This window comes from Trachemys scripta, chromosome 1, assembly GCF_013100865.1.
Source record: "Trachemys scripta elegans isolate TJP31775 chromosome 1, CAS_Tse_1.0, whole genome shotgun sequence".
In the NCBI taxonomy this organism is placed as follows: domain Eukaryota; kingdom Metazoa; phylum Chordata; order Testudines; family Emydidae; genus Trachemys; species Trachemys scripta.
Window position 1 is genome coordinate 853,437 of NC_048298.1, and position 22,207 is coordinate 875,643.

At 49.3% G+C, this 22,207-nt stretch overlaps 1 protein-coding gene across 1 annotated transcript in view; it reads left to right on the forward strand.

Annotated features, from left to right (window-relative positions):
- LOC117873434 (staphylococcal nuclease domain-containing protein 1-like) overlaps positions 1-4,781 on the forward strand; it is a 73,794-nt gene extending 69,013 nt beyond the window's left edge. Inside the window, exons 10-12 of the mRNA XM_034762811.1 lie at positions 3,445-3,558; positions 4,381-4,501; positions 4,657-4,781. Of these exons, the coding sequence (XP_034618702.1) occupies positions 3,445-3,558; positions 4,381-4,501; positions 4,657-4,781 (360 nt within the window). The remainder of the gene's footprint in view (positions 1-3,444; positions 3,559-4,380; positions 4,502-4,656) is intronic.
- Positions 4,782-22,207: the final 17,426 nt, after the last annotated feature.

Genomic DNA, 22,207 nt, shown 5'->3' on the forward strand with positions numbered 1-22,207 from the left:
CTTCCTCATGAGATCCCAGGGCTCAGGCTCCAGATGCAGCCCAGATATCTACGTGGTAATCTTACCCCTTTGTGAGCCCGGGCCAGCCTCCAGGGATTAATTGCAGTGTAGAGCAGAGGTGGACAAACTTTTTGGCCCGAGGGCCACATCTGGGTATGCAAATTGTATGGGCCATGAATGCTCACGAAATTGGGGCTGGGGTGAAGGAGGGGGTGAGGGCTCTAGGGGTGGAGCCAGAAATGAGGAGTTCAGGGTGCAGGAGGGGGCTCTGGGCTGGGGCAGGGGTTTGGGGTGCGGGCTCCATCTGGAGGGGTGGGCTCTGGGGAGTGGGAGGGTGCTCTGGGCTGGGGCAGGAGATTGGGGCATGGCAGGGTGAGGGCTCTGGCTGGGGGTGCAGGCTCTGGGGTGGGGCTGGAATGAAGGTTTGAGGTGCAGGAGGGTACTCTGGGCTGGGACTGAGGGGTTCAGATGGCAGGAGGGGGATCAGGGCTGGGGCAGGGGGTTGGGGCACGGGAGATGCGGGGGGTCAGCGGAGGAGCCAAGCAGCTGCCGCAGCTGAGATCTGGCGAGAGGAGTTGGTGGGGGAATGGAGATGGGTAGGGAATAAAGCCATCAGGATGGAGCCATGGTAAGCGGGAGGCAGAGAGGCTCCTAAAGCACTAAGTCTGGGGGGTGGGGGCGCAGGGCAGCGAGCTGCTGTATAATTTTCTGTAGATTCAGTCCATCAGCATTTCCGCTACTGCAACTCCCTGGCAGTGTCTCTAACTACTCCACTAAGCTTCCATGGATCCAGAGAGCTAGGGTCAGGTTTCTCTTGCTTCAGGAAGCTGGAGTGTCCCTAGCCCTCTGCTTCCCACCCTCCGTAACCTTGCCAGGCTCTCAGAACTCTCCACGGGCTCATTCCACTCTGCTGCTCTGCGTTCGCATCCCCCTTGCTCTGGTCCTCCCATCCTGGCCTCTGCCCCATCTCCTGCAGCTCTGCACACCTGGGGAATCGTCCCTTGCTCGTGCTGCCCTGCGTAGCTGGTGCTTTCCTCCCTCTACTCCTTCAGTCCCTCTGAGCCACCAAATCGTTTCCTCCCCATGTTCTGCTTCTAAACATTCCTTTGTTCTCTAGTTTCTGTCACTCCCTGCAAAGGCCTTCATGCTGCCGTGTGAAGGCTGCACTTTGTATATTAGAGAATACTAGTTCCCTGCAGTTGTCCTGGAAAGCTCCTGCGTGTCGCTCCTCGCTGGGCGATTTAAAAGCTGCTGTTTGTTCTCCTGTATAGTAACTTATGGCAAAAACTGAATGCTAAGGCTGGAGGAGTTTGTTCTGACTGCTCCAACCTGCCGGTAATGCAAGAGTCGGTCAGCATGCATATTAAATGATACGCACTTCTAATTATCAAGGGCTGCATATACCTAGCAACTGCACGATCATATTGCCATAACCCTCCTCACGTCCCTTCCTTACTGTATCTACTCCAGCCACCATGTCCCGTGTCAGTTCAGGTCAAGTACAGCTCATCTGGCTGTTCTCGAAGCCTCCTCGCATTCTTTTGGGCTCTGTAGAAATAAATAATGCATGTGGCAATGATGTAATGCAGCTCAGGATTTTCCCTGCTGGATCAGCCCCATAGCCCACTCAGCTTGGGGTCCCGCCTCCAATGCTGGCCTCTCCTGATGCTTCAGAGGAAGGTGAAAACACATGTATGTGCCTGGTCTGTTGTGCAATGTTGTACAGAGAGGGTGGGAACCCTTCCTGACCCCTACAGCAATGTTTATGCCCAGAAGCATGAGACTTGATTACTCGCCTCTTAGCATGCTGCCTGCTTCGGGGAGGGTTCTGTCAGCAAAACCAAAAAGCCAGGTCCCAGAAGGGGGTGAGGCCATTGCTAATAAAGCTCCCTGGAGGGCTGTTATCTCGGCTGAAGGAAGCACAGACAATCCTTAGTGTCTGTTTTAATTTTGATTCATATAATCCTGTTATCCCTTTGACTAAGCACGTTTTGAGAGATTGATGTGCTTGCTGGGGCAAAAGGGCTGCGAGTTACAAAAGTCTGTTCCTTTTTATTTCTCTCCCATTCCCCACGTGTATGTGGTGGAAGTCGCAAGGCTTTGGAGAGCTCCAGATTCTGGGTGAGAAGGGTCTGTAAGGCTTGCAAATGTCTGCTCGCACACTTGCCCAAGGCACCTGGATTTCTTTAATTGGTAAATAAGATGTTCATTTTTATCAAGATGTGGGGGTGGATGGGTAGATTTTTTTTACACTGGAACTTGGTAAATATTTGTGCCAGTTCTGCAAATCCCATCTAGACATGCCTTAGCCTTGATGAAAATCACCTGAATTTTGCTGCAGTTCAGATCAGATCAGAACTGTAATGTTGCATATGATAAAAATAGCTAAACAATTAAAATAAAAAGCCTTGCAGCATGTGTCCCACTCTGGGCTACTAGAATCCTGCCCCGCTTTGCCACCAGTCTTCCTAGTGTTCGGTTTGTTTGCTTTGGTCATCCCTGGAAGCCCCAGCCCAGATGAGAGTCCCAGTGTATTAACCACTGTACAAACATGTAAGACAGTCCTTGCCTCACGCTGGCTGCGTTCCAGGCCCCCACCGCTCCACAAGTAAGCTCATCTCAATTACTGATATCTTCATGTGAGCGCTCTGCCTGTATTGATATCATGGTACCTAAGGGCTTCATTCCAGACGCCAGACCCCGTGTGCTAGGCACTGTACATGCAGAGAGAGGAATAGCACAGGGTCCTGTAAAATCTTGGCTGCCGGCTTGAATTTGCTCTCTTATTGCCTGCTGAGAGACTCGAATGTTGCCGGTGCCTGATGCTCTTCCAGTAGATTGAAGCAAAGTGTTCTTCCTCCTGATGGCCTTGCTGTGGGTGAGAAGTCCGGTGTCCGACATTAATAGGAGAAGGGGCCAGTCCCTGAGGTGGCAAAGTTTATGCAGGGTCATGGCCAACCCTGGCATTGTCATGCTTTTAAAGTGCCAGGGCTGTCTGCGTATGCCAGAGACACGGGCTGGCTGAGTTCCAGTCCTGTAGAACCAATAGCGCAGCCAAATCCTCGGGGCACTCAGGTCGGAACACTGAACAGCACGGCCACCTACTACCTCCTTTCTAACTCAGCAGCATGTTCCCTATGGCAACCAGAGTGTACCGGGGCTTCTCAAAGCCTTTGGGGACTGTATTATGCCCAGTGTCACCCTCACCAGGCTTAGGGGCTGGACTGTGTGGCAGAGCACCTACAGGCTGAAGTGCCTGGGCTGAGGAAGGCCAGCGCTGGTTTTAGCGATGCCGGTGAGGTGGGTGCCTGGTGGGTTCACGTGTGTGCTGGGACCTGCAGGCTGCTGGCCTTGCCCCTGGGGGTGGGCTGCAGCTGAGATGGATGTTGGACTCTGCGTGTGCACAACCAATATTCATCTCTGTACCTTCCTCCTCATCTCTAGGTGATGCAAGTGCTAAACGCAGATGCCATTGTGGTTAAGCTGAACTCTGGAGACTACAAAACCATTCATCTGTCCAGCATCAGACCACCTAGACTGGAAGGAGAAGGCACCCAGGTAAGGTTCCTTTGGTCCTCTGGCTGCTCCTGGCACCTCCATTCGGCGAGGGTGTTGCCGTTCTGACTGCCCGTGTCCGTGTGTGGAGGGAGATGCTGTACGGAAGATGTGACTCTTACCGAAAGCAGGTATTCTCCTGAGCACCTGCTGCAGAACCCCCACAGGAAGGGGTTCCAGCGTGCCATACCCACTTGCTCTGGGATAAGGTTTTCCATCACGTTCAGAGTAAGCCTCCCTTTGCTCAGTTTCGTCCTCTCTCATGGAGAAGGATCTCTGCCTAGAAGGTAAAGCAAGAGGGCTTTCTGCTGGACCTTGGGTGAGTCAATTGCCCCTTGCCACCTGTATCCGTGGCCCCTCCGTGCCCATACAGGGGATCTGCCTAACTCACAGGGAGTCCGTTTGGTTTGTGAACTGCTTTGAGACTCTGGGATGGTAGGTGCTACAGAATGGCCAAGTGTTACTTGAATGGTGTTAAAGGACTAGCCCAGGATATCGTCACTGTTAACTGGAAACCGCCAGGAGCTCTCCTCATGTTGAGGAACGTATCCCTGGTGGTGTTATAAGCAGGTGTGTGCACAGTTCCAACGGAGCCCGCTTTTCCAAAGTTCCTAGCTCCTTGTATGGCTTGTCTGTAGGGGTTCTATGCAAGCGATGGGTGAACCCAGAGAATCCCAATCAGTTCAGCGACCAGTCTTTATTCCACTGCTGTTTCTAATATTTCTTAATTAAAAGATGAGAAATCCAAGCAACGTTACAGAGGGAATGAGTGAGAACATGTTAAATCCTCCTGGTTTTTCCTCCTTACTTCCTCTTGCTCAGCAGGGCTATGGCAACAGAGTTCCTTCAACTGGGAGGGAGACAGGGACGGGATTATTGTTTAACTGGGGGAAAATGATCATGTCTCCAGAACAGCTGGTTGAAGCTGAACCCGAGCAAAACAGAGGTGAGGCTGGGGGGGTAGAGGAAAGTATTTTGAGGAGTTGTCGGCCATGGTGCAGTCTCTTTTGATTGAAGGGTCACACCCCCACTTGGTCAATTCAGTCTGTAGTCTAGGAGTTCCTTTGGATTCCTTGCTGATGCTGAGCTCTCACATCGCAGCAGCTGCAAGTGATGCTTTCTACCCTCTCTGGTTGGCTGGGAGTCCCCATGCCATCCTAGTGGGCGAAGACTTGGCTCAGTTGTTCATGCCTGTCACCGCTCAGTTGGACTACAGCAAGGCATGAATCGTTCCACGCTTAGGAAACTCCAACTAGTAGTAACTCGGCAACGTATGCTACCACAAACGTATCACACCTGTCCTATGCTCTCTACGCTGGCTTCCCGCTGAACTTCAAATCAAGTGCAAGGTCTTGGTCATTACCTTCAAAATGCTCCATGGTCTGAGCCCAGGATACCAAAAAAGAGGTTGACTGTGGTTCTCTGGCCCAGGGGAATGCTCTGTAATATGAGTAAAGCTCGTCTGTGTGGAAGACAGAACCTTCCCTGGGGTGGTCTGAGATGGAGGGGAAATTCCCCAGGAGCTAAAGACCATCACAAACTTCACTACCTTCCAGTCCAAGGGCAAGGCCTTCTTTGATAGAAACACAGCAACTGGTGCGCTTGTTTCAAAAACCCAAACAAACTACTAAAGCAGACACTCCACTGCGCACACTTCTGCCCTTGGGGAGCGGATTAGAGAACAAACCCTGCGTGACAGATATGTAGTGGGTGGTGTGGCTTAATGCACCACTGGAAGGAGCTCAGATACTAGTGATGAGAGCAGTATAAAACAGATATCAACGAGAATAGAACAAGTGTCCCCACTGAGACAATCCCATTTCAGTGCAATTCTAGTTATACCTTCCTGTGCAGCCTCTTCTCTGCTTTAGTGTTTTGTGTTCGTCTCTCCAGTCAAAGGGTTACAGCACCCACAGCCATACTTAGATTTGATTTTAGCACTGCAGAAGGCTGCATGTGAAGTGCCGCAGAGATGGAGCTCTGTGTAAACATTACACTTAAGAGCAGTGCTGTAGCTAGGGCTGGCAAAGTGCTCCGTATCCGTGCCTGAAAACAAGGTCTTGGAGCTCCCCATATTACCCCTTGGGCTGGAGTGTCTCTTATTGTTCCCAGCCCAATGGTTTTGGAGGCCCCGGGTTAGTGACAGGCTTTTTGAGACCTCGGGCAGATTTCAAACTCTTGTTCTCTGGCTCATCTGACTTAAAACATCACTCATGCGGACTCGTTAATCAGAGCAAGGTGTCGATCGCTGGTTTAAAAATCCTGATGCTGAGGTCTTTGGGAAATGTTACTATGCACACCCAGTCCAGTTGCACTCATTTGAACCTATCTCCATTTGAGGCCTCTTGTAAGTAAGCATGAACTGTATCTAGAACACTGTGCACTGAACCATAGCACTTAATATTAATGTGAAGGCATTGAAATTCACACACACAGCTGTGCGTTCCTCAGAGCTTCCTGCTTAACCCATGCTGTTTCAAGGCACTGGAGTAGGTTCTGATCCTGTCTCTGGCGCAGACTTTGTCTAACTCTGTTCCCTGTCTGTAAAATGTAAGGGCTGTGGTGATGGAGCCTTAGATTCTGCCCTGTTTCCCCCTTGTTGCATCTTGTCTGTAAGTTCCTGGGAGCAGGGATCATGTCTTTTATATTCTAGTTGTTCCCAAGGGCCTCACAGTAAACTCTAAATTCCAAATGCATTTAGTGCTTGTAGCTGAATATGGTCACCTATTCACATGGCTGTTGTGATTCTCTAGCGACGAACCCACATAGTAGGAGTTTATTCCATAGTATGATGCTGCTGCATTAAGGTTAAGACTTCACATGCTTGAAAGTTAAGAATTTGTTTTCCTGTAGCAGCCTCTGCTCTGCATACACTCCCTGATCAGTGTGGTGTGAACAGTCAGTGTGGTGCAATTAGGGGAGCCCTACCTGGCGCGTGTGCGCGCGCTCGCGCTCTCCTATATATAAAGGCAAAACAGGCAACATCCAAAATCCTACGTGTGTTTAGCGGGTGGAATCGGGGTTGCTGTGGGAACCAGCACTTGGAAATTCCTGACTTCTGCAATGTTGCATTAATTTGTATGCATGGAATCGTGAATAACTTCCAAGATTAGATGGTCCCGCCTGCTGTTTCCTTTGCGCCCTGGTGAATTGAGCATCCCATTTACATTGCAGGAGGGAAATGTGGCCAGGTTAGAGGGCATGGAGTGCCAGGAGCTGACTGGTAGGGGGAGCTCACTTTTCATAGATCACACAGCCAGATGGGACCATTTCGGCCAATGTGTCTGACCTGCTGTGTAACACGAGCCATAGAACTTCTTCACAATAATTCCAAGAGCAGGTCTTCCAGAAGCTTCCAACCTTGATTTAAAAATTCAGTGATGAAGAATTCACCATGACCCTTGACATTGGCCTTGCTTGTTGACCTGTCCCAGAGTAGCACTGGTGACAGATGGCATCATGACCGCCCCAGTGCCCTGCAGACCTGTCCTGTGAGGTAGCTCCCCAGCTGAGCTTGGGTCATCACGCTGCCCCTGAGATGCTGCCACACAGCCTTGCTGAGCAGAATGTGTAGTGTCCTTGTTAAGTAGCCTGCTTTCCCCTCGGCGTCCCGGAAGACCAGCAGAACGGTTACATCCTGGCAGTGCTGCCAGCCCTAGTCTTCGCCTTTGTATGTATTTGAAAATTATATTTCCTCACTTAAAGTACCATGTCCTCCAGAGCACAGGGGTTAATGTCTTTCCACTCTTCTGGAACACTGTCCTCCCCTCCTTCATCTCTACTTGGTCTGCAGATGATTGAAGTCTACTGCTGAGGTGACCTTCTAAACGTACCCCTTCCAGCCCTGAAATCAAGGTCCACGATCAAAAGCAGGATTCTCTCCCCACTGTCAGGGCTCTTCCCTTCAAAGTGCTTGGGTGTGTGTGTTGTTTAGCCTCAGAAGCTGGAGTTGCAATTGGCTGTGTGTTTGGGAAATGCAGTGTCCTATACAATGGCACATGTCTGCTGACCTCTGGAGCTCTGGCCTGATACAGGGGTTTGGGGCCAGCAGTATGTGCTGCTTTCAGATGGGAGACTCCATTTGAAACAAGCACAGGGCTGACCAGATCCCAAAGGTTGCATCTATGTGCTGTGTGTATGGTTAAAAACATGCCACAAGAACCGGAAACAGCCTCTTGCTCTCACCCAGTGTGCTGGCCCTTTCCCGGCTTCTGACAGCAATGTGGTAGTGATCAGTCCCTTTATACATACATTGCACCTCTGCAGCGTAGACAATGGGATTCTGAGATACGTCCATATGAGCAAACACCTGTTTTGACCCTTGTACCCTAATGCTCACTGCATCTAGGTGTGTAAAACAACAAACTTCCCGGGTCTGAATCGCCATCTAACCAGGACACTGCTGAGTCCCCCATGTGTCTGTATGATTTGCTTCCCCACAATTGACATTCTTTACCTGCAGCCAAGTAGCTCTTGAACTTCAATCTGTTCCCATCTGCTTGTGCCTACTGCTTCCTACCTCTGCCACCGGCCTGGACTGCTGAGAGCAGGTAGCCTGTGTTTGGTGCTCCTCCCTTTCTCCTTGGGTCCCTCTGTAAAACTCCCTTCAGGGCCCGCAAGGGCTAACCCGTGTCATAAAGGGCTGTTACCTGCCTCATCCTCTGGGTCACCAGGCCCATGTCTTTGTTTAGATGGCACGCTGCTCAGGCAGAGGTTTCCAAACTTTGCTAGCATGACCCCATTTGAATGAAGTATTGCTTGCCAGCACCCTACACAGCATGGAGGGTGCCAGTTTGAAGAGCAAACTGGTGTCCTTGCATGCACTGTGCGTGCGAGGTCACGCTGCATGGAGGGCACCATTTCCTCCACAATATGACCTTGTATGGTGAGGGCGAGGTCATGCTGGGTGGAGGATGCCATTTGCTGGAGCAGAATGGCGCCCGCCATGCATCCTGGCCTCGCGCACACCATACATGCAAGTCAAGGTGTGTGGAGCAAAGGGACGTGCTCAGCATGTGAAGGATCACAACCCACAGTATGGGAACTGCTGTGCTAAGGGATGGTGCTCACTCTGTGGTGTGCCGTAGTGAGCAGCGTTTCAGCTTGCTCAGTAAATAGCAATTTTTCAGGAAACTCCTCTAGTTCTCGATGTAAGCTGCAGATCACAGTTTGCCAGAAGCTGGGAAGGGGCAACAGGAGATGGATCACTTGATTCCCTGCTCTGTTCGTTCCTCGGGGGCACTTGGCATTGGCCACTGTGGGAAGACAGGATTCTGGGCTAGATGGATCTTTGGTCTGACCCGGTACGGCTGTTCTTACGTTCTTGTCGTCTAGCTCCTGTCAGAAGGCCTAGGGCTGTTCATGGCTCAACTGGATCGTGTGTTAATAGACTATAGGCTCTTCGGGGCAGAAACCATTGTTCCGTGTGCATAGCGCTCCCAGGACAAGGGGGCCTCCGTGCAGCTGATGGGTTTGGGGAGCCTCCTGTAATAGAAGTAAATGAAATCGATCCAGCTTTTTCAAATCTCTGATCCTGATCAATCACTGGCCTCTGAGCTTGAGCTCTGTGCAGGGCAAACCGGCACATCTGGTTACTAGCCAGGAGCAGGAGGTGAGAATGAGTGAACGCTGGAGCAGCTGCTCTCTTGGGAATCCACTGGGAGCCTCATGCCTACAGAGATGAATAATTTCCAATAACTCTGAGCCTGGGCTGCAGGGTTCTGATTGTGGTCGCTGCATTTAGAGACACGGCCATTTCAAAGGGGGTGGGGGAGGATTCTTTGGTTGAGGGGAGGCCTCTGAGATAACTTTGATCCTCCTCTGCCTTGCAGTGCTGGCTCCTGCTTTTGGCAGGGGCAGGCTAGACGTGGAGCCTACTGGAGAGCGACAGTCATAGCAATTAGAGGGGAAATACCTGTCTGGCCTGTGCATCCATCCCCATGGGCTGGGAAAGTTCTCCACAGTGCCTTCTACAAGGCTTCGATCTGATTGTATGAAGTGCCTTGAGCAGTGGGGCTTTAGCGCTTATCGCTGGAGACCCTCCACAGCCTCCTGCATCTTGCTGTAAGGGAAACTTCCTGGGTATTTCATCCTGCAACTCCTGGCGGTGCTGATTTGGGTATCTGTTCCGCTCCCACTACAGGGTGGGCTGTTACCACTTTCCTCCCTCAGCCATCACTCTGCTATGGTCAGTGCCATGTCTAGCTGAGCTCCCTGTTTCTATTAAATCCCTCCAGCTTTGGTCATCTCCACTGCTATGCTCTGAACTCGCCTTTGCCTGCCTCTCGCTGGTATATTTAACTGACTGCTGGCTTAGGAACCAAGAGTTCCTGCCAGAGCTTTGTGAGCCAGTATTCTCCCTGCCCCGTGAGGAGTTTCTGCACATGCCGTTGCAATTGCATGGGCTTCTAGGCCCTATCTGTCAGCGTAACCTCTAATTTGCAGCAGCACATCAGGTGACTGCACAGCAAGTGTCCCTCACATCTGTGCTTTGGGTTAGTTCTACCCCAGCTGCATTAGCCTGCATTTGCACAGGTTAAATCTTATTTATTTCCTGCCCATATTTTTTTGTTTGACTTCTCTAGCCTCAGTGGTGCTTGCATGGCTGCCTAATTGCCTGTGAATGTAATTAATGGGGTGTTTACCCCCTCCTTCCAGGTCGTTAAGGTTAAATAAGGTGGGACCTCAGCCAGGTCCTTGTGGTGCCCCTCTGGCCACCTACACTAATTGGCTGTTGCCCTTTATCGTTACATTTTCAGTCCTTTAGTCAGTATGCTGCCATGTGACCAACCCTCACAAATGTCATTTTAAGATCATGCTGTAGCAGTTGCTGAATCCAGACATTAAATCCTCCCTGGCCACGGCACAGTAGAAGAACCTGAATGGAATGGAGTTCAGTAATTCTCTCCAAACAGCATCCGGTTTCTCAGAGGGTGCTCTACACGGGACAGAACACGCGGTCCCTGCCTGCAGGAGTCTGCAACATAAACTGGCAACATGTGGCTGCTAATGACCATCTATTCTATGGGATGACAGCAACTTTCAGTGATGGGATTAGCGTGTTTTCTGGCAGGATGTGAATGCAACTGCCCTGCCATGAGTTTGCCAGGTGAGGACTCCGGCTTCATTTCAATTTTAAAAAGTTAATGGTTTGTTCTTGCTTTCCAGACTGGGGAAGCTTTCAAAGCCACTTACCGTAACTGGCATCCCCAGTATGTATGTGCCGGGCTGGGCTGTGTTGCATGCTACACACTTCTTCTGTCTCCCCATCTCCACTTGGCTGTCAGTCTTAGCGACCGGCCCCTGCTGACCAGAATGCCCTGTCCCCTTCGAGCGGAGCTTTGGTACCTCTTCCATATCTCCCTTGGCAGCACATGTAAGACACTCGGTTTCGGCTCGGAGGACCCCCCTGCAGAGCAGGTCCTAGAGGCTACTGGCTGGCATTACCTCTGGAGTAGGCTGGAACTACAGGATGGCTAGCACTCTGGGGCAGTATCTCTCTATTGTGGCAGCTCCTATAATGTGCTGCCCAGGTATATGAAGATTCTGCTCTGCAGAGCTTATTTTGTTGCTTCCATTGTGGGACCGCTTTCCCGATCTGGATCTGGGCTCGATTTACAAACCAGCATGTGCAGTCCCTGAACCAAAAGGCTTAATTTTAAAGACCAAAATCAGAGGCAGGGGAGGGGATACTAGCTACAAGCAAAGTGCTCAGGACAGGTGGGAAGGATCTGGTTAAGGCTAAATGTATTGTGTGGTTTATTAGGTTGGTGGTTGGTTATTCCAAAGGGCTCGTCCTGTCTGGGCCACAGCAGCACTCTTACAGTCCGTGCTTACTCTTGGTAGCTCCCTTGAGCGCGGTCCAGTCTTGGCAATCAGGGAGCTGCTCCCTACCTTCTTTCTGCAGAGTTCAGTATGCCCGTGCACACAAGTTCAAAGGCTCCCTGAAGTGGCTCTCTGGGCACGCACAGAGCTAGTGCTGTCTGGGTGAACGTCGGACTGAGTACTCCGATGGCTTGAAAAGCCAGTTCAGCAAAACGCAGGCACCCTTGCTCGAGGAAGCCTTCAGCAGCATCAATTCTAACAGCTTTTCTGGCTTGTTGTTGTTGTTCGAGCTCCATAAAACAGAGTAGGTGGTGAACAGTTAGTAGAGCCGTGCTGGGGAGCGAGATCTCCATCCAACAGAATGCAGATTGGTCCCTAGGCACCTGATACAGTAGATGGAAACTGACAAACTGAAAATTCAGTGTAATAAAATCCTACAGCTTTTCATCTTCTGCCTTCATCACCCAGCGCGAAATGAATTCTGAGTGCAGGAGCTGATAGCATTTAATATCTCTATCGCTTGTCTGTCGAGGAACATAATATATTCAGATGAAACTGCACCCTCCCCACTGCCCGTATGCTGGGTCCGCAGGTGCAGCTCTGACGCCACGGCGCAGTGACAGTGACGAGCCCTGGTAGGGCAGCTGTCTCCCTTGTGAGATGAGTTCTCCTCTGAGGCAAGTCTCAATAACTCACCACCCCACTCCTCATTTTCACATCCCCTCTGATCATGTGCTTGGAGAGTCCTTGAGAAAGAGCATGTCCATGGTCCAGTAGCTGCGGGCTTTCTAGCAGCATCACCGGGTATAGGATCATGGCCTCTAGATATCGACCTCTCCTGCCCTCCTAGTTGCATATGTGTGGTGGTTGTTGTCCCTGGCAACCAGGGAAGAATCTGACATCTTGGGGTTCATGCCACTTCTCTAGCTACAGTATAACTATTGCAATTTATTATTGTAGGGTCTCTCCCTGCAATTTGCTCTTACAAATAGCTAGAGGTGAGAAAATACCAGGAATTTTGTTTGCTATATGTGCGCCTGAGAAACCCCAGACAGCCTCCCCATCTGACCACCAGCTTTCTCAAAAAGCCCTGGGTTCATGGCAGACCTGGGTGGCTAACCAATAAAAGCCCTGATGGACCAAGCCTGGGGGGGAACTCTATAATAGCATCCCCTTTCCTTTAATGCGAAAGGGGCTGACGCCTCTGCTGATCCCAGCTGCAATGGTATCACATGGGGGTAGCAAAGTACCAAAGCATTTAGGGGTTTATAGGTTAAAATTGACACATCATACTCTACCTGGAAACAGCCAGGCAGGCAGGGCCTCTGAGCCACATGTTTTAAGCCTTTTGAATGTGGAAGTGTGGGGTCAGTGGGCCCATTCGTGTATTGAAAGATGTTATGAGCTGACCTTTGTACATCAGTTGGAATGTGTAGGGACCTCCCCTATCCTTGAACATGCTTAGGCACGTTCCTATGTCAGTGGGGCCATAGTATGGCCAGGATTTTAGCAGCACGAACAGAGCTTGAACCTGTAATTTTCCATGGGTGGTGGTGGTGATGGAGGCAAGAGCTCTGTTTATGCTACACCTTATGTTTCCGCCCTCCACCGGTGGTGAACTGAGCCCTAAATTTGCCATGCATGAGGCAGAGCCTTAGGGTTTGGACACTGACATTAGGTTCTGTCATAGGCTGTGGCTCAAGGAGTTGTTTCCAGCTGACACAAATGAGCACTTAATGCTGCATAATGAGATGGCTAGATCTAGTTAATAGACATCTTGGTGGGAGGTGGAAGCCCTGGAAGAGCTCTCTGTAAGTGGCTATTCTGGGTCAATGTGTATTGTCCCACTGACTTCATTTTCTTCCTCTTGACCTCGCAAAGTATTGGGGGGGGCGGTAAGGTGGGCTGGGTATAGATTTGATAGTCTTGCTGCATAAAATAATTTTGATGTGTCCCTGCCTACACATGCTTCCAGCCTAGGGAGCTGGGATCCCTTTTTTTAGGTTTCTTTTAACCAAACCCTGCTTATCTCACTGCCATGTTCAGTGGAAACTTGATTTTAATTCAACTTTTTTATCAGATCCTCATTCCCTTGGACAGCTAAATTATAGCATCTCGTTAACAGTTTTATGTTCTAGAAAGCGACATTTGCACAATTGATGCAACAGCAATACAAATCCTGCTCCAATCCCACAATTTATCTAAATTGTTATCTTAATTGGTAATGCTTTGGGGGGAAAAGCCAAACACATGGGCCCCAGATGTAAAGAGGAAAAACTGAGGGGAGGTGGGGGGCATCCATTGCCTTTTTTTATTTGAAAGTAGGATATTTTCTTCTCTCGCTAATGCAGGGAACTTGATCTGGACAGAACAGCAGGGGTAAATAACATTGGGTTTGTGGATTATTGGCTGGCATGGTGGCTCGTCTTTTATATATGACATGGACTGGTCAGTTCACCTGCCAAGGTCTAAAGATGACTGAGGTGCTGTGAAATAGGGGATTGGGGATTAAAGACTCCAAGGTTGTTCCCCCCTCTGCCACTGACTTGCTATGTGACCTTGGGCAAGTCTCTTAAATTGTCAGCTTCTCCATCTGCAAAACAAGGATAACCTTGAGGCTTGATTGTACATAAACGGAATGATCAGTGCTAAGGCAATGCCATATGTAGGCAGCTACTTCACAAAACACATCTTGCAACCCTGTAGCTGAGCAGGATATATCCTGCTCCAAGAAGGGATCAAGGAGATCTCAAGGTTGATTGAGGGGCGGCTGCATTAAGATAACGCACAGCGAAATTCTGCTAGACTTCCCCATCTCACATGATGCATGGTGGCAGACATGCAGCCCCAAAGGTGCTGGTATTTAGTCCTGACAAGGGTTTTGTCTAATTCCTCATCTGTCCCATCGTTCAGCGGAGAATGACCTTTGTATCCTGCTTTTGGCTTTTCTCAGCTCCCTACTTTTTGCTGCTTAGCTGCTGAAAGGCAAAGAGTAAAAGGCAGCAGCATTTGGGGGAAAGGTGAGTTTCTCCTGAACAGCACAGGGATGGGTGGGCACTGAAATATTTCACTCTTCTGTTTGCATGTGGTTTTATCTATTTTATTCTGCTTCCCTGTGGTTCTGCAAAAGAATTAGTTTCTCTCTGCCATTTTTTATAGTTTCAGCCCATAGTCTCTGCCACACTTGAGCAAATTTTAGAAAGAGTAATATTTTACCCAAACCCCATTAAACTGCCATACTTCCTCTCTGTTCCCTTTGCTGTCACTTGGTGATTATGAAGATATTTATGTGCAACTAGAAGCTCTTTTTATATATATATTATAAATAATATATATGCATCTTTCCTGCTGGCTTCCTTCAGCAGTGCCACAATGCAGAATGGGCTCCACCCCCATGGTAATACCTGGCAGAAGATCTTTAATGGTAGGTTAGCATTATCCCAGCTTTAGATGGAAAACCGGAAGCACAGGGTGGGCAGGTGACTCATCTGGGACCACACACAATCAGTGGAAGAACTGTGGCTAGAACCCAGAGTCCTGTTCCACCCAGCTGTGCTGAGTTATTAGACTACATTGGACCAGAAAGTGTCTGGACAGTGCTAGCCTGCTGCATCTATCTGCCGTGAATCCATTGGGAACTCTCATGCCATTTAACACTCATGGTAAAATTAGGGCCCATTTCAAATGCCATGTAACTTCATAGGTTAACATATCTTGCAGCTATTGAGGCTGCTTATTAGAGGACTTGAAAAGTTTGGTCACTAACTAGCTGACTGGGATAGCGAACACACCCCCTTCCATGTCTCCTGAAATGTTCAGAGGTTGCTGATTTATCCTCCTCTTAGGTTTTAAAAATAGCTATTCAGATCGGATCAGCTCACACCCGGCTTTAACAATTACAAGGCATTTACCTCAGGAAACAGGCTTTTCTTATTGTGAACTGTCATATCCTAGGACTTGTTACTGCAAATAAGATCTTGTTAACAGCATCTGAGGATCAGTTCTTTAAAACATGCAATCATTAGGCAGCACAGCAGCCATTTGGCAGTGCCCTTATTCCATTTAACAAGTGGGGAAGCTTCACCCCTTCTGGTGTCTTAAGCATCTGGGTCACAAGAATCCGTTCTGATCTAGTCCTGGGACAGTGACCACTTCAAATTCTCCCTTTTGCTGGATTTTATTGAACTGTCTCAGACTATTTCCAAAAAAAAAAAAAGGATTAGGCTTAATTCTCAGGCCTCTTCCAAATTAACATGAGAACTCCCTTGTTATCTCTAGATAATCCAGTTTGTAGTGCTTTTCCTAAATCTGCCCTGACCCTAACTGGGGCTTCTAGTAGCCTGAAACCTTAATGCAAAGCCTGGTTCTTTCACAGAAGATTGTTTCCGAGAACAATAAGGACTCATCGCTCCCGTTCTCTGCAGCCTGTTGGAAAGGCAAGGTTCAGGTATGCTGTTCTGAGGTTGTGTTGACTTGTAAGTTGTGGTTGGTTTGCTTTACAAAACCCTCAGGAGTTATTGAGATGACAGTAGAAGTAATCATGGCTGATTCAGATGGCAAGTAGAATCTGGGACTGACTTGGTACATTTAAATGTTAATGGTTCCTCTGGCCAGTTAGTTTAGGCCTCTGTCTCCAGTTGGTTGCCAATGGCAGCATTCAGTGCCTCTCAAAGCATCTCTTAGGTGGCCTCAGGGATCCTAGCCTTAGGGCATGTCTACACGACAAACTGAAGCCCACCTATGTTAGGTCAATTTTATAGCCACTGCGGTGGTTCATGTCCAGACTATCTTCCTTCTGTCGGGGTGCTTCCACCAACTTAAGAGGGTTGGGTAGGGCGTAGGCTGAGAGCCTGGGCTCTCAGCTCCATGTAGTTCCCCACTCCGTGCTGGGAGCCTGTCTGCCCCCTCTCCCGTCCTGCTCCCCGCCAGAAGCATGGCAGCCCCCAAGGCTCCTGGGGGCAGTCTGGTGCCTGAGCACCCCCTCCCCGCCCCTGGTGACAGCCTGAGCTGTGAGCGGCTTTGATAGCCAACAGCCAATGTGAGTAACTTGCAATGTCTACACAGACACTGTTGCCCAAACTACACCAATATAACTCCACCTCCACGGGAGGTGTGGGGCTTATGTGGGTGTAGCAGGGCACTGACATTGGCGGGTCAAGGCTGTAGTGTGTACGCTGACATAATTAGGTTGACGGAAGTGCCTTACTTCGACCTAACTGTAGTGTAGACCAGGCCTTAGCCTTGCCTCCCCTCTCCTGTTAGATCTGCACTAAGCCTAAGCTAGGCCTCCCACGATGCTGTTCTGTACTCGCACCTCCTCACCGCTCACATCTTCTTCTCGTGCACCTTTGCTTTGCACACATCCCTGTAACCAGTTCCCAGAATGCCTCGCACTACCCTTGTTTCCATGTGCAGTTGGTGTGTGGCTGGCTTCTCAAGTTTCTGGCAGCCTGGGAATTCTGTGGAGCTCTTCTCTGAAAAACTGGCAGGTCTGAAAGCTCCCAGGGCTCCTTTACCTTCATCCTCCCTGGGGGAGTTTGCCCGCTCTGGAGCGCAAGTGGGCTGTTGAGGGTCCCCCACCTGGATGTGGCCCCCAGTTCCCCTGCATGTTCCCTTCCCTCTAGCCACAGCCAGACTATTTTCATGCTCAGTAACAATTCATTGCAGCCAACTGGATTCCTTTGCCTGTGGCTTAGAGCTTTCCAGCTTGGCTTTGATGCTGCGTTTTATCTCGATCCCTTTTACTACCCCCTCCTGTCTCTCTTTAAAGGGGCAATGGTAGTTTTGTTCACTTATATATGAAGTAAATTCCTGTATTGGGTCCAACCGAGGCTATCTGAGGCAGAGCTGTGAGTGTGCTGTTGGAGGCTATGTAAGTAAAGGAAGTGCTTGGCTCTGACGGACTGAGGCTCCTTAGTCTGCTCCCTAGAAATCCAGCCTTTTGAGTTGAGGACCGTCCGCAAGGCTGAGTGTGTTTTAATATTTGCCTACAAAGTGGAGTGCAGAAGGGGGGAATTATCAGAAGCAGTAATTAAATTAGGAGCCTGTCTCTGGAACTCTGCACTCATTTCTCCCCTTCTGATAATGTCCAGGGTGCAGTGGTGGAGGATCTGCCTCCATTCTCCTTATTGTGCACATGCATGTGGCTTCAAAGAATCCTACACATTAGTTGCAGAACTCGCTTGACTTGCACCTAGCCCTCACGCCTTCCTAGATGGGATTGTTCCCCACCATCCCTTTGTTCCACTTGATTTTTAAATGCCTCAAGTGAGAGGGTTTCCTTTGGGACACTATGCCACTAGCAAACAAACCCATCAGGAAGATCACGAGCTTGCCTTTCTTCAGTTAATTTCTAGCTTTTGCTTCTGTTTAATTTCTTTGGAGCCACTCTTGGTGTTTACAGCCTTCTCGCGGCTAGGGCATAGCACTGGGACTCTGGAGACCTGGGTTCGATTCCTGACTCCCTGTGTGAGCTTGAGTAGATTGCTACACTGTTCCCAATCTGCAACATGGGGATCGTCCGCTGCCTCTCCAGGATGCTGCCTAAACTCCACTAGAGTGTGAGGTGCTCCAGATAGTACCTAGATAGAAGCCAGTTGTCTTTTCTGCGCTGCCTCTTAATGCCTTAGCCAAGTTTTGCTCAAGGCTGTTGGAGTTGAGACTGCTTCTTTATTTGAGCCCATGGTAAGGCTCCTGTGTGTGACAGATGCTTGGTTGGTGTCTCTCATGGCAAAGGGATAGTCTGCGAGGCTGAGGCCCACTTGTCTGAGCGAGTGTCTTGTTTCCCTATTTGTTGAGCAGGAGCTGTAGTACAAAAAGCACACAACTCAGAGCAATAAAAGATTAATGAGAAACAAAGCCACGAACTCATCAGTGTCTCATCTCCACTAAATTACAGTTACAAGGATCACAGTAACTCATCCATGTATCATGTAACAGAACTGATTGCTGGCTTGGATGTGAGGCTCCACAAGCCCAGCTCAGTCGGCAGAGCATCGCAGTGTAAAATGCAAAGTGCTGATGCATATGCTCTTAATGCATTCTTCGTATCGGCTGCGGTGAGGTGTGCTTAAGGGGAGCCAGAAGGGGTGATGGCACTAAACAGTAGCCTGATCAATATTTAATAGAAGCTGGAGTAGCTTTCAGGAAGTCAGCATGTGAAGTCAGTATGTTCTTACAACCTGTTTCCCAGACCTTGCGGTAGAATGCTTTTTCTAGTGTAAAAACGATTAGCTTGCATAACTCTCAACCATTTCCTTCTCCCTTGCACTCCCTGGCTTTCTGTGGTCAGCAAGCAGGCACTAGGCATTTGATTATGGCGCTTGACTGCGAAGACACCACTCTAGGTCACTCACAGGGTGCTGTGTGAGACTAATCACTGGGCAATGTTGAAGCTGATCACTAGTTCTACTGCTCGCTTTCTGCAGCATTTAAAGTCCGAATTTCCCTAAAAGGTAAGGGGTGTGTGTGAATGTCTGACTGTCTCAGCCCTGTTATTCCCCATTCTCCTGCTGACTCACTGTTTGAACTTGGGCAAGTCATCTTAACATTTCTGCACTAAGTAAAATGGAGCTGACAAGCAGCTTTGACATCTTTGTTTGAAAGGTGCTACTAATAGCTTGCAAGGATATAGTCAGTAGGCCCTGGGTTTTCAGAGTCAGGCGTTCCATGTAAGCTAGTGGGACTTTCGAGTCCAGCCCCGGCAGACAGTGTAGAGCCGTTTGTTACAGAAGTGTCTAGAGATGGATGTGCGGTTGTGCTAGGTGCTGTACGAATACAGGGAGAGTCTCTGCCCCAAAGAGCTTCTGTCTGCTTAGACCGTAATGTGGGAGGGGGAAGCCAAGCTGGAGAGAGACTGACCCAAGGTGTCACCCAGCAGGGTCCGTGGCAGACCTGGGAATGGTCTCCTGAGCCCTCCCCATTGAACCACCTCGCCTCTCCTTCCCCTTTGGCTGCTCTTGCCGCCGTGTACTCCTGGGGTTTCCAGTGTCGCGGTTCAGTGTGTTGTGCCATAGGAGTTCCCTGCAGCACTCTTGGGAGGAGATGCTGACAGCTTAATAGGTAACCCTGGATTGAATACTATTAAAACCTTTTATTACTTAGGAAACTGTTCAGAAGCAAAATTACATAGAAATGTATGTAATTGTGCAATACAGAGCACTGAGCTGATGGCAGACTAGCCAAAAACTGGAAGTCAGCTGCATGGACCCCATGCTGGCATTACCTTGTATTTTTGCTGTAGCTTTTTTTTGATGGAAGATCTTAGCATGGCTAGGCACTGATCTCTTCAAGTGGTGTAGGTCCCGGCTGGGAAGCCAAGTCCTTTACCCTCCCTGCAGAGTGTTGCCAGGGGTTTTCATTTTTAGGAGCCCATCTGAGTGCAGCTTTCCCGATCCACACTGAGATGGGTACTAGAAGTCAGGACTCATGCGTTTGCTCCATGCTTGTGCGGCAGGTTTGTGATCTTTGATCGGTTGCTTAATCTCTCTGTGCCTCTGAGTGCCTGAGTTGGCATAGTGGAGAATGGATATTAATACCTGACCAACTGGAGAAGTGCTTTGCTGTTCTTAGATGACAAGCATTGTAATAAAAGTGGAAGCAGCGATATTTAATTGGGAGCAATTTGTAAAGCACAGGAAGGTCTAATAGTTCACTGAGGTTTACTGAAGAGTGGAGGAATTGCCAGTCTGGTTCAGACAAATGATCTGTCTAGCCCAGTGTCCTGTCTGATCCTGGCGAGCCCAAGATGCTTCAGAGGAAAATTCAAGGACCTCTGTAGCTGGCAACAATGGTAACCTGCCCTGAGGAAGTGTCTTTTTTAACCCTGTTTAGTGTTTAGCTTATACACTGAAACACAAGGGTTTCTGTCCCTTTGACAAGAATTGGACCTCTCTAGCATGTGTTGTGTGCAGAGTTCCGTTTTTCAGAAATTAAGTTTTTGGTCTGAGCGACGCATTGTGGCAGTAAGTCCTGGGTTATGTTAAACTAGTTCCTACAAAAATAACTTTCAGTTTGAAAAGTGTTGCTCTGTTATTGTTCTGACACTGCCTTGGTAGCAGTTAGTGCTTAGTTGTCGTCTGCTCACAGGAAGTTCCAAGCACATGTTGCCAACTTGTATCTCTGGCGATAGCGCTCTTACCTGGCTGTGAGAGCACTCCTTTAATGTGCAAGAGACGTCCTCGTTGCTTTACTTGTGAGCTGTTCTGTAACCAGTCTTCAGAGGTGTGGCCTTCTAGCCTTTTTCCAGGGACTACAATGGAGTGGAGGCAGCAACCATAAAGCCTTCCCTGAGTGGTGTCGTCTGTGTTTGAGGTGGATGGATTTGACATTCTGTATTTTGAAGCTATAACTAACATTGCTGAGTTGGTCTGAGCATTGGGTGAGCACTAGAATGCTGATCTAGGAATGACATTTTAGCTTCTCACTGAGTTCAAGGGTCAAAGTGAGTTATCTTTTGATGGTTAAATTGTACAAAATTAGAGTATTTATGATTCTGCCAGATCACTGAACTGCAGAACTGGTGTCTTGCCATTACAGTGAAGGTTCTGCAAACCTTATTGAGTAGCCCATGAATTTTCAGGCTCAGGATATGACCCCATGTCTTCAAAGGCAGTGTCTTTAGTGAAGATATTCCATGTGGCCTCCATCCTGGAGGGATACATTGTTGTGTGAGCTGCAGGAGTGCAACCCCCCCCCCCCCCTCCACTGGCAATGGTGTTAGAAAACTTCTCTTGCTCCCTTAGGGATTTTTTTAAAATGGCAGTGCCTGGGTAGCCGTGGGGAATGGGGGAGCCTCAGGCAGAGTCCAACTCGGAGCAGTCCTGTCTGGACCATAAGATGCTCTGAGAGGACATGTCAAGCTCTTGGGAATCTAGGAGGATAAACCTATGGAGCTGCTGTAGATACAGCAGTTTCCAGGCTGTTCTAGGCTTGTGGTCACAATTGAAAGCGGGGGGACAGTCCATCAGGCCTTGGTTTATAAGGATACAGATAGTCCCTTGGGAGGGGCTGAGGCCAGCATTTCAGCTCAGTAACCTGCCTGTTGACACCTGGGGCCTTTCTGTCCTAGGCTGGAGGCATCTGCACTCAGGGAACTCTCAGGACACACCCTGTGTTGGCTTCACCCTGTGACTTTGCATGGATGCTTCCTCTGGCTGCTAGGTTAATCTTATCTGGCCCTAGCATAGCAGGTGTCCTTCCTGGTGAGGCAGTCGAGGTGGTGTCATCAGGAGCCTTTTGTCCATTCCCTCCATGGCTGAGAGCGGATTCTGTGGCTGATTTAAAAAAAATAAAAATAAAATGATTTGGTAGCTAGTCTCTGAACTCACTGCCACTGGATTAGGCGAGTCCAGTGTCATGGGGTGGGGGTGAGGGGGCAGGGGCTGCACCAGTGCTTACTGAAAAGGATTTCAGGGATGCAAGGTGATAGTCCTTGGCCCCATCCAAGCACATCACCATAATGTCCCCTTTGCCACTTAAACCAGCAAGTTAAGCACCTACTGTAGGGCCCAGAACACACCTGTGCATCCCTCCATGTCCATGGAGAGCCCAGTCCAGGGTATTTAATCCAGGTGTTGGGAGCCAATATATTAGTCCACCGACAACATGGTCAACACCCAGCACAAGCTGCATCTTAAAATGACCTTGATAAAACATCTGAATGGCTAGGGATTCAGCTGAATGCCTGTCGTAGTCATGCTGGGGTTGCTGCTTACCTGCGTCAGCAAGAATTTAAGGTGGTTCCTGCAGAGACTTCTACTGCAGGGTCAGGTGTCTTTCTGACAGGCGCTGGTCTGGGTGTGACGCTAGTGTACCAGCTCAACTGTGC